General features: G+C 36.9%; 1 protein-coding gene across 1 annotated transcript in view; it reads right to left on the bottom strand.

Moving 5' to 3' along the window:
• The window catches only part of LOC149780916 (Golgi apparatus protein 1-like), a 220,331-nt gene that overhangs the window by 62,449 nt on the left and 143,115 nt on the right, over nucleotides 1-14,767 (bottom strand). The window contains exon 18 of the mRNA XM_089938010.1: nucleotides 2,233-2,292. Coding sequence (XP_089794136.1) covers nucleotides 2,233-2,292 — 60 coding nt within the window. The remainder of the gene's footprint in view (nucleotides 1-2,232; nucleotides 2,293-14,767) is intronic.

Below are 14,767 nucleotides of genomic sequence, written 5' to 3'. Positions count from 1 at the left end.
GAATGAATAACATTATTTTTAAAATATCTGAATCGTTATTATTCCAGGAATTTTTTTAATATAATAATGAAGGAAATAATATAGCGCACTCTAGAAATGTGGGTCTAATTGCTCACGCGTAGCAATACTTTGTCAGGTATGGTGCAACAGGGAAAACGACAATGATACATAGACAGCAAAATTCAAGAATTTTTTAATTTTTAGTGATTAGCGCAACCGTGAACACGAGTTAATATGAGAACCTTAAAATTTTAATAAATATTAATCAGTGTAAATACCTTGTCTCATCAAGCCTGCACTTATATCTTATTTCTAGTTTCAAGTTGTTCAAATGTAGCATTTTCTTTTAAATTTACCATACCATACCATGTTCAAAGGTTGTGTTTTGGTATGAAAAAGAAATTTATGTGCATATTTAATGCAGAATAGGGTGATTTATACATCGATTAATACAATAAAGCACAGAGTTGTTATATTTACAAGAATTTTTTCCCCCCATAAAAACGGGGGCAGAAAATGGCCCTTATTCAATATAGTACTTTGATGTCATTTACCTTCTTCCCTAGTCCAGATAATTTTCTCAGCCATAAAACACGAAGTTATATATACAACCAACATTGTTGCCTGGATCTCTCCTTCTTGGGGTCTTGGCCATGATTCTAAACTAGGAAACTGTTCCCAACCCCACAATTAAAGTATATCCTCTTACTTGGCATTCCAAGGACAGTAAAGGGATGGATTCCCAGGGCCCATGTCTAACCCAACCTGCTAGGATCTATGTCAATATAATTTTCTGTTCCAGATGATATGCAAGAAGAAAGTTTTTATGATGGCTGCAGTGATGGCCATACAGGATCCTGGATCAACACAGTCTTCAGTTAGGACAAACTAGACATCATAAAAAGTCTTCCAGTGAAAACCCCATCTTGGTATGACCATCCATTCAGAAGCAGAATCAATAAAAAGATTTTCAAGAGGGTTGATTTGATATTGATGTCAGACCAGCACCATTTTCAATTAGGACAAAGTAGACATCATATAACCATCCACTCTGAAGTAGCAATAACAAGATTTTCAAAATGGCAATTGAGGTGACCATATTGGATGTGTGAACAGCACCATTTTTTTCTAGGAATAACTAGTCCATAGGAATTATGTTTGTAAAGTTTCATGGCAATCCTCAAGTAGTTTCATAGTAGCAGCAATAATAAACTTATGTTAATGGAATCAGATCACAATTATTAGTTCCAGTTCAGTGCCCGTGAATGTAGTCCCTGTCTGTTTCAAGTGCATTTTTTCCTGTCTCCTGTTTGTGGGAATACAAGAGTTCGATTTAGGCATTCTTGGTGTTGATTTAATTTAAAGGTAATTAGAATTTGAGCATTAGGGTGTTGCTGTGTGTATTTTGGCAACAGTGCACAGTGAGTAATGATGAAGTTCAAGTAATGAAGTTTGGGACCCAATGTACAGTACTTTGTTATAGTCCAGTCTAAAAAAAAATGCCAGAAAACCTATAACAAAAAGAACCTCACTTTCATCTTTGAAGGTACTTTAGAATAAGATATAGTTTGTTTTTTCTCCAAAGATTTTCAAAATGGCAACTGTGGTGGTCATACTGGATGTGTGAGCAGCATCATTTTCTTCTAGGACCAACTAGACCATACAAATAGAGTGTGTGTAAAGTTTAATGGCAATACTCAAAATAGATTAAGTGGAGTAGCAATACCAAACTTGTGTTAATGGTGGGGTCGACAACAGAAGACAGATAACAGACCACCTCATAAGCTCTTCTGATCTATGACCAGTATAGATGAAAATCATGCGAGGATAAAGATCTGTCAATATGTACATCTTTATACTGATGACTATAAACACAATACAAATTTTCACTTCAATCCATAAAGAAAGTGCACAACAAACTGTGGTTGTTGGGGAAGGCCATGAGCCTGTCACAAGTGTTCAATAATCAGATAAATGAAAAAATGTTCATTGTCCATTCCCATGACAATGCCAAAGTTGCTTGTTATTTAAGAGGCTTACAAGTTGAATAAATCAAACCTTTTGGCATGTCTTTACTCTGAAATACAGAGAATTTATTACCTTTCATGGGAATGAATGGGACATAATTTTTGTTGAGTCTTTAAATTCACAGTTTGTAGCAAACATTAAATCTACAAAAACTGGTATTCCAGGAATGAAACTGAATTCGGAGTAATTAAGTAAATGGCTCACCTTAATCATCTGTTTGCAAACTGTGAAGAGAGTGTAGTCTCCAAGACTGGCCTCTTCTTTCTAGAAAAACAGAAGTACATTTTTGACCAATAAGCAAGAGTAGACGGTAGTACACACTATGTGAAGCACCTATGGGCAAAATTTTAAAGAATGGAGGAACACACTGAGGTATCATGAAACGGATGATTTATTCATTTATTCATATACAGTCTAACCCACTTATCTTGATCTCAGTTATCTCGAGAACCCATGTATGTTGAGCTTTTGGTCTGGTCCCAAAAAAATCCTTTTTTGTTATGCTAATTTTTCCTCGATTATCTCAACCACTGTTAAGTTGATAACCCCATTATGTCGGGCTTAAGTTTTGGGCCAAAGTAATGTGGACCTGGTTAATTCGACAAAATGCAACCATTTTCTTGGAGATAGTTTACAACAAATGATCTGGCATTTCAGCTACTGTATTACCGGTACCTCATACTGCAAGGACAGAAAATGTTGATACAAGACCAAATTTTACAGGTACAAATGCTAATCAGCCAATCTCATCAATGTATGGTTTTATCACTTGTATAGAGAAAAGTATGTTGTAAACAATACTTTAGAGTAAGGAAATTTAATGAATGTATTTCTGACCTTTATGGGAGCTGAAATTCATAATGGACAGCATCACATGTCAACACCATGACAATATAGTTTGTTCCACACAGCATTACAAATTTTATCTTTATGTAGCTCAGTAAATTATCAGGTCAGCATCATTAAATGTGGCTAAAACTACATAATTCATTTTACACTATATATTTAAAACAAATTAGGTACTTTTAGCTAACTGAAAATTGACAGAAATACAGACAGGATAAAATTTGCAATGCTTTGTGGAACAAACTATATTGTAATCACATTCCAATAGTGTCATGTCAGTCATCAACTTTGTTCATACATAATTAACAACTTTAGTTCAGAGTTAACTTACAAAGTAAACAGTTGAAGTGTTTCTATGCTTGGAGCAAGTGCAAGCCTTCAAATTCAGCATAGCTAGATCACTTGACTTATAATCTTCTATAAATAGAAAAAGGAAAAATTCCAAACCAAGCTGGTACCCACTCCCCCCCCCCCAATCAACAAAGACGTGGATCTTAATTTGTTTTGCACAAGAGTAAATATAAGCACAATTGATATTTTAAAAAATTCATAGCGCCTGGTATCTCTTTTTAAAAATGAAGTTGTCCATCACTATGCCATGATTACAGATTCTTCAATGCAAAAGAAAAGAAACAACAAAAAGAGGATTACTTTCATTTGTATTGTTTTATCTTGAATTGAATATCAAAGCCTTGCATTCCATCAAAGTGCCATGTTGCTGCCGATGATCACTGATCAAAGTAAGGAAAGATATGGGACTACAACTTTATGAAAATAATCAACTGCTTACAAAATTTGATGTTTAGACAGTTAACTTTAAAGATTTTAAACACATTTTATAGTTTGCTGGTACATAAATAATAATGATAATAATAATGAGGACTCTGTATAGCGCCTAATCTCTAGAAGCTCTAAGTGCTTTACAACATTAGACAAGACCTATAAGATAAAAAACATATAATATTATTACAAAAACAAACACCATGAAATTAGAAAAACATTAAAAAATAAAATACATGCTAAGAATATTTCAGGTAGGAAACATTATTAGGTCTTTAACTCATTCAGCCCCAGACCTGTTATCAGTATCACTGCTGCTATGCCCCAGCAGCACTAAGCTGTGTCTAGCTGCTTGTGCCCCAGAGAGATTTTACCTGTTTGGAAAATTGTGTAAACATCATGCACATGCATTCACTCTTACCTTAATTTCTCTTCTTCTATCCAATCCAAATCCATGAAATTTTCACCAATTATTCCAAATGAATTTGTCTACACAGTGATGTATTTTTTGTAAATATCATGCACATGTATTCACTCTTACCTTAATTTCTCTTCTTGTATCAAATAAAAATCCAAACAATTTTCACAAATTATTCCCAATGAATTTGTCTACACAGTGATTATTTCTTTCCTATTTGTCCAGGTCTTTCACAACTTATTTATATACTATTTACAAAATTATGTGCCACATTTTTAGAAATATCACGTCACCAGCCCTTAATTTCATTGAAATAAACCAGGAAAATTTAAACTGTGATATGGTTTGAAACATTTTGCACATAAATTTATTTGGCACTCTTCACATCCAGTTGTTGGTTCAGATCGAATTTTGTTAAGGGTACACATTTTGCAGGTTTTTTTCTTTGGCATGACCACTGGCCAATGTTGACCTTGCTGAATTGGGGATTGAACTAATACTTCCCTTTTCCTTTTACCTACAAAGTCTCCAAGTAGCTGATGTGCCAGATTCATTCTAAAATCCAACTGGGTTCTAGCTCTTTCCTTGTTGTTCTTGGTGACGATATTATGGTTTCCTGATTCTTTGATCAGCAAATATGAATTTACTATTGAAGTGTCAAAAAGGAAGAAAAACAGATACTTCCACCATTTCATGGACTTTCTACCAGTGTTGTAAGTTGCTCGCATTTGATCCGCATGGTCTACTCCATTCATGTACATGTTGTACAGTCGGACTGGCAGTGGACATGGAATATCCTTGATGGAACCATCTTTCTGCTTCCGACTAACAGATGTGGCCTCGCCGTCACAGTTGGTACACAGTATAGTGATATTCTTCTTGTCACGCCAAACTGTAACTGTCATGTCTCCTTTCTGTTTGATTATGCTTTGGCCCTGCTCCTTCAGCTTTATTTTGTGTAATCCAGATGGAAGACCCTTTCGATTTGATCGAACTGTTCCGCAGCCATACGTACCTTTTTGTCAAAGCTCAAGAAATAGGTCTGGAGATGTAAAAAAACTGTCAATGTAGACATGGTGTCCAAGATGAAACAAAGGCTCCATCAAATCAAGAACAACTCTTTGTCCAAGATTCAATTCTGGATTGTTGTCATTCCTTCCAGTGTAAACCTGAAAGTCCCCAACATAACCATTATGAGGATCCGCTCGAACCCATACTTTGATGCCTCTCTTGGTCGGTTTTAAAGGAACATACTGCTTAAATCCCAGTCGTCCTGAAAATCCAATCACTGCTTCATCAATGGACACCTCACGATGTGGGTTGTATTCTCCAGCACATGTTTTGCGAATACGCTCCAATATTGGTCGAACATGGGCCAGTTTGTCGTAACCAGGTGCTCTTCATGGTGGGTTGTTGCTCGTGTCAGTCACATGAAAATATTTTTGCAGATTTTCAAATCTTGTACGACTAAATTTCAGTTCAATGCAGGAAGGATGGAAAAGTTTATCCTTAAACCAATACATATCTTGGGCTGGTGCTGGAAGAACTCCCATAACAACATGAGCCCCAATCAAAGCTTTTATCTCGCCTGGTGTTGTTGGATACCACGTTTTGTTTGGTGACACTAATATGCATTTTTGGGCATATGCGTTAGTTTCATTTGCAATGTCGGAGTACAGTTCCTCTGGAAATAACAAATGAAAAAAATCAATTTCTCTTTTTTCCTTGTCCATTTTTGTTGTAGGTCCGGGATTTGGCCCAATAAAATCAACAATTTGGACAGGTCGAAGATGATCGTTCCAATTTGCTAGATCAGCAAGAAATATATCATCATCACTATCAGCATCCTCCTCTTCTGACGATTCAATCTCAGAAATTTCTATATCCGATTCTAAATCTACATTTCGCAAAATATCCAACTGCCGAGCATAACGTTCCTCTGCTTGCTCAATATTTTCGAGATCAAACCCGAGAAACTCCTCATTTTCACTCTCATCATCATCAAAAATTACTCTTACGTCTGCCATCATTTTCGACTTTTCATGAACAGACCGCGTTAAACTGCTCTCAAGCGGTAACCCTTGGCTTCTGAACAATTCAAATTTCCACAGATGAAAGTAAAATCATTTCTGATTGGTTTAATAGTTGTTTACTTCTTGGATAAACAACATTTGTAACCAATTAGAGACGTTGAATCTAACACACATTCATCATGCCTGGAGACGGGATCGGCCATTGAATGCAGTAAAAAAATCACGAGTACAGGCGGGATCGGCCATTGAATGCAGAAACCAGATCACGACTACAGACGGGATCGGGGCTTAAAGGGTTAAGTTTGTTCTTGCAGTCGAAATAAGTGAGTTTTGAGAGCACTCTTGAATGTGATCACTGTGTCTTTGTGTCTAAGTTCAGTGGGCAATTCATTTCACATTGCTGGGCCCTGGTATGCAAAAGAACGCTGTCCGTATGACTTTGTTTTCATAGTGGGAGTAATGAGTATACGATTGTTAGAAGAGGAGTGTAAGTATTGCTGGTATGTACACATGGGTGAGGTCGGATAGGTATGTTGGACTAGAGTCCGACAGTGAAACGTAGCACAGAGAACAAATTTTGTGTTTGATTCTGGATTGAATGAATAGCCAGTGTATGGTACAGAGCAGTGGGGAGGTGTGCTCTGATTGTGGTACTCTAAGTATGATCCGAGCAGCTGTGTTTTGAACCTTTTGAAGTTTCTGGAGCAGATGAACCAGACAGAATTGAGTTGCAATAGTTCAGTCTTGATAGTACTAATGAACACACAAGTGTTTTACTGGCATCAACGGAAAGATATTTGCAAATTGAGCTGATGCGTCTCAGCTCAAGATATGTAGCCTTGCATATGTTCATGACATGTTGGTGTAATGTGAGAGTACTGTCCAGAGTAACATCCAGGTTTTGTACTGACTGTGTGAATTTAATGTTGGTGTTGCTGATATTTGTTGTTTGAGGTAAAGGATGTGAATGAGAAAGTCTTTGTGTTGTGATCAGAATGGCCTCAGTTTTATCATCATTCATCTGCAGCTTGTTACATGTCATCCATGATTTCACATCAGAAATGCACCTCTCTACACCTTGGATGGTAGCATCAACTTCAGCTGGGTGGCTAGATTTGTATATTTGGGTGCCATCAGCGTACAATTGGTGAGACATTGGATGATGATCTATGACACTTGAGAGCGACTGAATGTACAGAATGAAGAGAACAGGTCCAAGAACAGACCCCTGTGGAACACCACAACATAGATCAACTGGGCTGGAGTGTATTCCATTTGCCGATACAATTTGTGTCCTGTTGACCAAGTAGGACTTGAACCACAGTAAGGCTGTATCATGAATGCCAAATATATGCTGAAGACGGTGAAGTAATATATCATGGTCTATTGTGTCAAATGCTGCAGACAAATCAAGGAGGGTGAGGACTGTAATCTTTCCGTTATCCAACGCAGAGAGAATGTCATTAACTACTTTTAGAAGAGTAGCTTCAGTACTGTGGCAAGGGCGATATGCAGATTGTACATTGCTAAAAAGACTGTTTGAATTTAGATGAGATACAAGCTGGGATAGAACAACCTTATCTAAGATTTTTGATATGAATGGGAGATTAGAAACTGGGCAGTAGTTCTTCAAATCATTATGGTCTAGTGTTGGTTTCTTCAGCAGAGGCTTTACAATGGCAGTTTTGAAAAATGATGGGAATTCCCCGGATGAGAGAAAGGTATTAATAACATCAGTTAGTGAAGGCAATACTGGATCTAAGCACTCAAGCAGCAGTGATGTTGGAATTGGATCAAGTTCACATGACTTTGGTGCACCCTTCATCAGGATTGTATGTATGAAATCCATAGAGACACATTCAAATGCTGCTAATGGTTGCTGCTCAAATTCTGTATCCCAACTGTATGGTGACGATGAATCAATTGAAATTGTGGTGTCAAGCTTATCTCTAATGGTTTGTACTTTGTCACGGAAGAAATTTGCAAACATGTCCGGAAGGTCGACTGGAGAGAAGGTAGTTGGAAGTGGTGTTGATTTGCTCCTTGCCATTAGCTTGTTAGTAATCTCGAAGAGCTCTTTGCAGCTGGAACTTTCCATGATCTTAGTAGTGTAGTGGGCTGATTTCGCTGCATGGACTATATTTGTGACATTCTTCTTAGCAACTTCATAGATTTGCTTATGAATAGTGAGTCTGGTGGAAAGCCAGAGCCTCTCAGCTTTACAGCGGTCTCTTTTAGCAGTGCGAAACTGGTCCCTAACACTGCTATACCATGGAGAACACTTTTGAATTGATACTCTCACTTGGTAGCTGGGGCATGTTTGTCAAGCAATGAACGCAGACAGTTATCGCGTTGTTCTGCGAAAGGAGGTAAACAAGTTATAAGGTTAGCTAGGATGTCATAGTTTGGTTCTATTTATCATAAGAAGGTTTCTCTTAGTAGCAGATAAAGGTGAATGGTCAGGGACTGATATGTCAAGATGGCATATAATGCAGAGGTGATCTGATGCAAGGTCATGGGATACCAGGGAGGACCATATAATGTTATCATCAGCTCTATGAAGAATCCAGTCTAAAATGTGACCATGTTTATGGGTGGGTTGGTTAACTGACTGTTTGAGGTTGAAAACATTAATGGAATCTATGAGTTTTGATGTATTTGAGTTACCGGGACAGTCAAAGTGAAAGTTGAAATCTCCAAGAATAATCAGGTTGCCACCTATTGAATTTCCATAGTCCAGGAGATTCGGAAACTGCTCCAAAAAGAGAGAGTCAGCCAACTTTTTTTTTCTACTAGGAGGAGGGCAGTATAGGCAGAAAAAATGGACTGACCTTTGCTCCAGTGTGAGTGTGGTTTGGACTAGTTCAAATGATGTGTGGTCGAAATTGAATGTTGTGGTGTAGTTAAGACGTTTTATCATGGAGTTCTTTGTGATGACAGCAATTCCACCTCCGCGAGAATTACGGGGGAATGACTTGATGGAGTAACCAGTGGGTGTTAGATCCGCACACTTGGGCACATCGCCTGGTGTTTTTAGCCATGTTTCTGTCAGGAAAAATATGTCAACATTCTGGTCATTGATAAAATTAACTATTTCTGTGCGCTTTTCCGGTGGTTCTATTGACTGGGCATTGAATTAAGTTATCTAAATTAATGGTCAAATTTTTTTAAATGGTTGTGCCAAAATAAGGGAGATAACTGGGATTTTTCTTCCTGTTCTACACCGGCCAGCTTTGAAACGACGTCTCTTTTTTCGCTTCTGTTTACATTTAGGTAATAATGAATGTAGTCTCAGTTCGTTTAGTCTAGAGCACAATGTAGTGTGGAGAGCCAAGGAGTGATCATTTAAAGTAATTAATGAGGGTCCATCGTAGGATAAACGGGTTGACTGGCGAGTATCACGTGATGGCGGTTTGTTCAAAAACAGTGGAGCAAGATAGCTGAGAAAAAGTCTAATTGTTCTCATTTCCAAAACAAGGAGATGAAAAAACACATACGAATTTAACATCCAATATATAATGAACACAATAACGAAGATGAAAACAGGCAACAAGCACAAATATCATGAAAAAGTCACTAAAAAACAGAACAGCTGCTTCAAGCCGGTTAAGCAAAAGTGGACATCTTGTTCAGACAGCCTCATCTCTTTTTCCGGTACAGAGGCAAATTTTATCGGTAAAAACTAGCTTACTGGTGTATAAGAGCCTCTGATGATTAAAAAAAGCAATTGATTTTCATGCACTCTTTTGGTCAGTTACATATTGCTACTAGTCACAAGCCAACACTAACAAAAAAAAATATTTTTTTTTTAATTAGTCCTGCAAGTACATGTACTTAAGTTGGCCTAGATTTTGGTCAGCATGAGAAAACAATTGCCTTGCTGAGGCTACTAAAGGGATGAGGCTATTAACAGGGAAATAAAAACAACTTTAAACCACCAACATTGTTAGCAAATTAAGTGTTGTAAAAATGTGTGACTTGCTACTTAATCTCACGGTCAAGTGGTCTAAAGTGCTCACGGTTCCAGATCACTGCCATCTCACCTCTGTCTGGGTGGGTTCGAGTCTCAGGCTCGGCTAACAGGTATGTGAAAAAGCTTGCCAGTAGCTTCACATGGGTTGGTGGTTCTTCCCAGGGTTTTCCAGGGTTCTTCCTCCACCAGTTATACTGGCTGCCATGTCTAGCCTATCTTGTTTGGAAAAATATCATCAAACCCTACAGAAACTTAGTCTCATTTAAAAGACCTCCAATCTTTTTTTTCTGCATCCTGGCATGACTGAAGTATTATTTTTATAGTGCATTAGAAATGCCATTTGTTTTTAGAAACAAAACTCCTCATTTTTGGTGCTTCAAATACATAACCATTGTTCTGCAGTACATTGTCAACTAAACCCTGGTATCTCCAGACCCAATATGTCAATGATATTTGATACCCCCAATGTAATCGAGATAACCAGGTCTGACTCTCTGTGTGGGGGCCTCAGACTGGTCTGTCTATATCTGGAAAAAACATCTTACTCTGATTTATAGCAAAATAACACTATATTATATCGACACTGACCGTTAACCATCCGACTCCAATATTATTAGAAGCCTTTCTTGTCTTAAGAGCAAGCCATCCACAAAGTCTGATTATGGTTTGGGACAGAAGACTTCCACTATTTTGTTGCAACAATTTTCCTTTTTAGAGAAACTCTGATCTTGACCATTGATCTTGTAATTTTAAGCACAATGCTTATTTCTTGTTTCAAATGCAAGCCATCTACAAAGTTTAGTCAAGACATGTTGTACAGAACTTGATGTGCTCAGTGGAAATCATTTTTCCTTCTTTGTTACCCTGATCAATAACCTCGAGATGTGTGTGTGTGTGATTTGGATTTTTAATGTAGCTCTAACAATTTTTCAGTCATATCACTACCATGTATGCAGTGTGGCAGTTTATAGTGATGTCTAGCAAAGGGGCATCATGCCACAGACACGTGGCATAATGTCCCACCTGGTCACATTATCCTGACAACAGGCCAAGCAGTCCTAACACTAACCTCTCAATGCTGAGCGCCAAGTGAGGCAGCTGTTAGTACCATTTTTTTAAGTCTTTGGTATGACTCAGCCGGAGATCAAACTCACGACCTCCCGCATCTGAGGTGGACGCTCATAACCTCTAGATCCCAAAGTGAATATTTGTCTTTTTGATAACATAAAAGCTATGCAATTTTCTTCATAGAGTCATTATGGGCTTGCTCTTTGTTTTGGCTGTTTGATCCCAAAATCAACAAGTGTCTTTTTTTTTATATCTTAAATGCAAGCCATTTACAAAATTTAGACAAAGTATCCATTAATCAAATTAGGTTATAGCATGGAAACTTATATTCTTCTTTCCTGCTTTCCCCAAAATGGAAGCAGTTTACAAAGTTTGGTAATGCAAAATGGTGGAGCACTTGAGTTATTATGAAGAATCCAAATAGGGAACAGGTGGGCATAACAACAAAACCAACTGATTGGAAGAAAATATCAAGACCTAAGGTCAGCATATAAGAAGAGACTACCCAACAGCTGTCATGGAGATTGGAAAATGTCTCAAAGGGAAATATTTTCATTGATGTTTTGAAGCACACATCATTAATTATTACATGACTACTTACCACATGTCCACAAAATTCTCCAAAACTGAAGGTGGATTTAAATAATCAACACTGACATCAAGCAAATTCCACATGAACATACTCGAAGGAAGATACATGTGTTGTTTATCCAAAAGTAGGACAAGGCATTCACATGCATAATGTGCATTATTACCTAGTATTAATCTTCTAGCTCCATTACAAGATGAGCCAGTATTTCATTCCAATAAATGTATTTTCTTTTAATGGCATATAATATAAACAAATTCACTTAATTTTTGTCCCCTGTCTACCGTAGTGCAGTCAAAATGGTTTACAAGAATGAAATCTGAATACAATCTTTAAAACAGAGCTATGACATTACTAGACAGACATAGAAAGCAACCAAATTGCATTGCCATATCTCAAAGAGCATTACAATAAAAGTGCAGGAAAGAGGTAAAAAGAAATTATCAGTGACCTTACCTTGAATATGAAACCTTCGCAGATACAAGGGATGACATCAAATTGAAAAGTACAATTGTCCCCTCATTAAACCCTGTAGCTCAAACAACTTGCATGATATAAAGTAGAAGCAAAAAAACAACCTAAACATATTGACCTGTGATCTCAGTTTTGAAGACAAGACCAAAGTGACAATATATTGTATACCAAATTTCATCCATTCATCTTGAACAGTGGTCAAGTTTGAAAGGAAATGGTAAATGTGACTGAAGCCAAAATATACACCTGTGAGTTTGACCCTGAAGATAGGATACCCAATGTGATAAGCAACACTCCATTCTTTGATTTCATATAGTTATACCAAGATTTGAAGCTCAAAAAAGTTTTTGTTGAAAACGGGTCACACATTTTTGGATGTCAAATCAAAACAGACATGGACTGGAATCACAGCTACTCCTAAATATGATAAGAATGACCAGAGCTATTTGAATGAGATAGTTGCTGGCAATAAAACATAGCTTTACTTTTTTTAAACCAACTCAAAAGACACTAATGAAGTATGTAATGGAGAATACAGTCCAAGACCACAAATCACACAATGTAGGTGGACAGTTCTGAACTTTTTATGTAAAAGGCAAGTTTGTCCAGGTACATGTGCCTATTTCTATCTCAAACTTTTTATACTTCCAAAATAATGTCAAAAATTGTGGAACAGTTATCAAACCACCTGTCTACACAACAGTAGCCAAGCTATCCAGGTATCAATCTATTCAATGACAACAAAATGACATAAAAATCCACTCTCATGACAGACTTCCTTAAAAAACATATCTTCCAAACTTTACCACATCCTTCATGCAGCCATGATTTAACTCTACATGAATTTTGACAGAATCCTATTACACCTCTCCCTCGATAACTCGCACACATTGGGGTCCACAAACATAGACCACACTATAAGCGAGGCGTGAGTTACTGAGGGACCTCCAAAAATTGAAAAAAATCGTTTTGACATCGATAAAACCGTAGGGAGGGGGAGGGTCTTTAGGGAAATAGGCTGTTTAATGACTGAATCCTCATTTTACAATCACATCAATAATAATTTGTAACAATGCACTTTTTCTAATTAAGTTGTTCATTATTCTGTTTAAATAACATTTTTTTTCAAAATATCCAACATATGAAAGATCGTTCCAACTGGTTTGTACAACCATCACGTGTATGCGAAAAATCTGTGTATTACGTCACTGCTTTTTGTTTTCTTGATGAGTCTGGTTCCCGTAGTGGTGCTTAATAGTACCTTGCCAAATCAGTAGTCCATAATTTGGGAACAAGACTAAATGCTGATACACCACCAAACAAGATTCCTTTTTTTTCAAAAACACGCAACATTGTTTCGTGACACGTCTATGTCGAAACTCAATTTTTTATTGTTCAATTAGTACAATGTTAATGTCATGATTTTAATGGAAGTAATAATGAAATTTCTTATCATCGCAGAGGATATCTCTAAATGCCAGTTCAAGAATTCTCTGAAACTCGCTTGCCCACAATGGTCCATATCTGTGAAATCAAGCTCTATATTTTATGATATATTCATTTTGCTTGGCTGCCTTGTTATCTTTGATCACAGTTATGAAAGAGTCAGTTAATTTAAGGTAGTCTCTGTTACATACACAATAACGTTTATTACAGTGTTCGATTGATGAAATGAAGTGAGTTCACCTGACATACGACCGAGGCCACCAGATTTTAAGTTAGTCTGGTTTTTATGCATTTTAACTTTGTTTTATTCAAAAGACATAATTAATGTGATAATACAAAGGAGGCCAGCTTTTAATTCAGTGCAACAATACAACAAATACTTCCGCAAGTCAGTTATCAAAACACGGTCGGCACTTAATTAGGTTCTCAGAGAAATGCCAGCGGACATAGCTGTTACAATAGATTGATGCATTTTACGTTTAATTACAAGAGAACACATTGCATTTATGGCGATTACACTTAAAAGGAACTAAAAGATGGATCTAGAACACAAATTTCAATTGATCAATTATTTTATTTAATTTGTATTTATTTATCAAAGTACTGCCTCCACTCGGAGTAAGTGACATTTTCAATGATCAGAATTTCCTTACATATCATTAATTGCAGTGTACAAGGAATGTCGTTTGGAAAGAAAATGTAAAACACTGTATGAGCTATTTTTAAATTTGATATTTTAAAGTGTTAATTAAAATTTCCAGGTCCTATCTACCGTTTTCAACGATAAAACGAGCGATACATTCAAGTTTCTGTTACCAATTTTGATCGAGATTTTCTTCAAGTTCAACAAATAGGGGTACATTTTTTGGTCATTTTTGGGTTTAAAAAATGGGATCCACACCTGACACCGCGTTATAAGCGGGTTCGCGAGTTATCAGGGTGCGAGTCATCGAGGGAGTGATGTATCAAAAATGTACTGACCAGTAGATGAACTGCAAGACACCATGCGGTGGGAATTGAAATTTTCTACTGTAAGAACAACATACCAATATATGAGTACAAAATAGCATTTATAAATTGGATGATCAGACTGAGAAAGTGAATTTGGAGTG

The sequence above is a fragment of the Sinohyriopsis cumingii genome, chromosome 16, assembly GCF_028554795.1.
Source record: "Sinohyriopsis cumingii isolate HCF-2022 chromosome 16, ASM2855479v2, whole genome shotgun sequence".
In the NCBI taxonomy this organism is placed as follows: Eukaryota; Metazoa; Mollusca; class Bivalvia; order Unionida; family Unionidae; genus Sinohyriopsis; species Sinohyriopsis cumingii.
The sequence above is the reverse complement of the archived record's forward strand: the minus strand, read 5'-3'. Positions and strand labels throughout refer to the sequence as shown.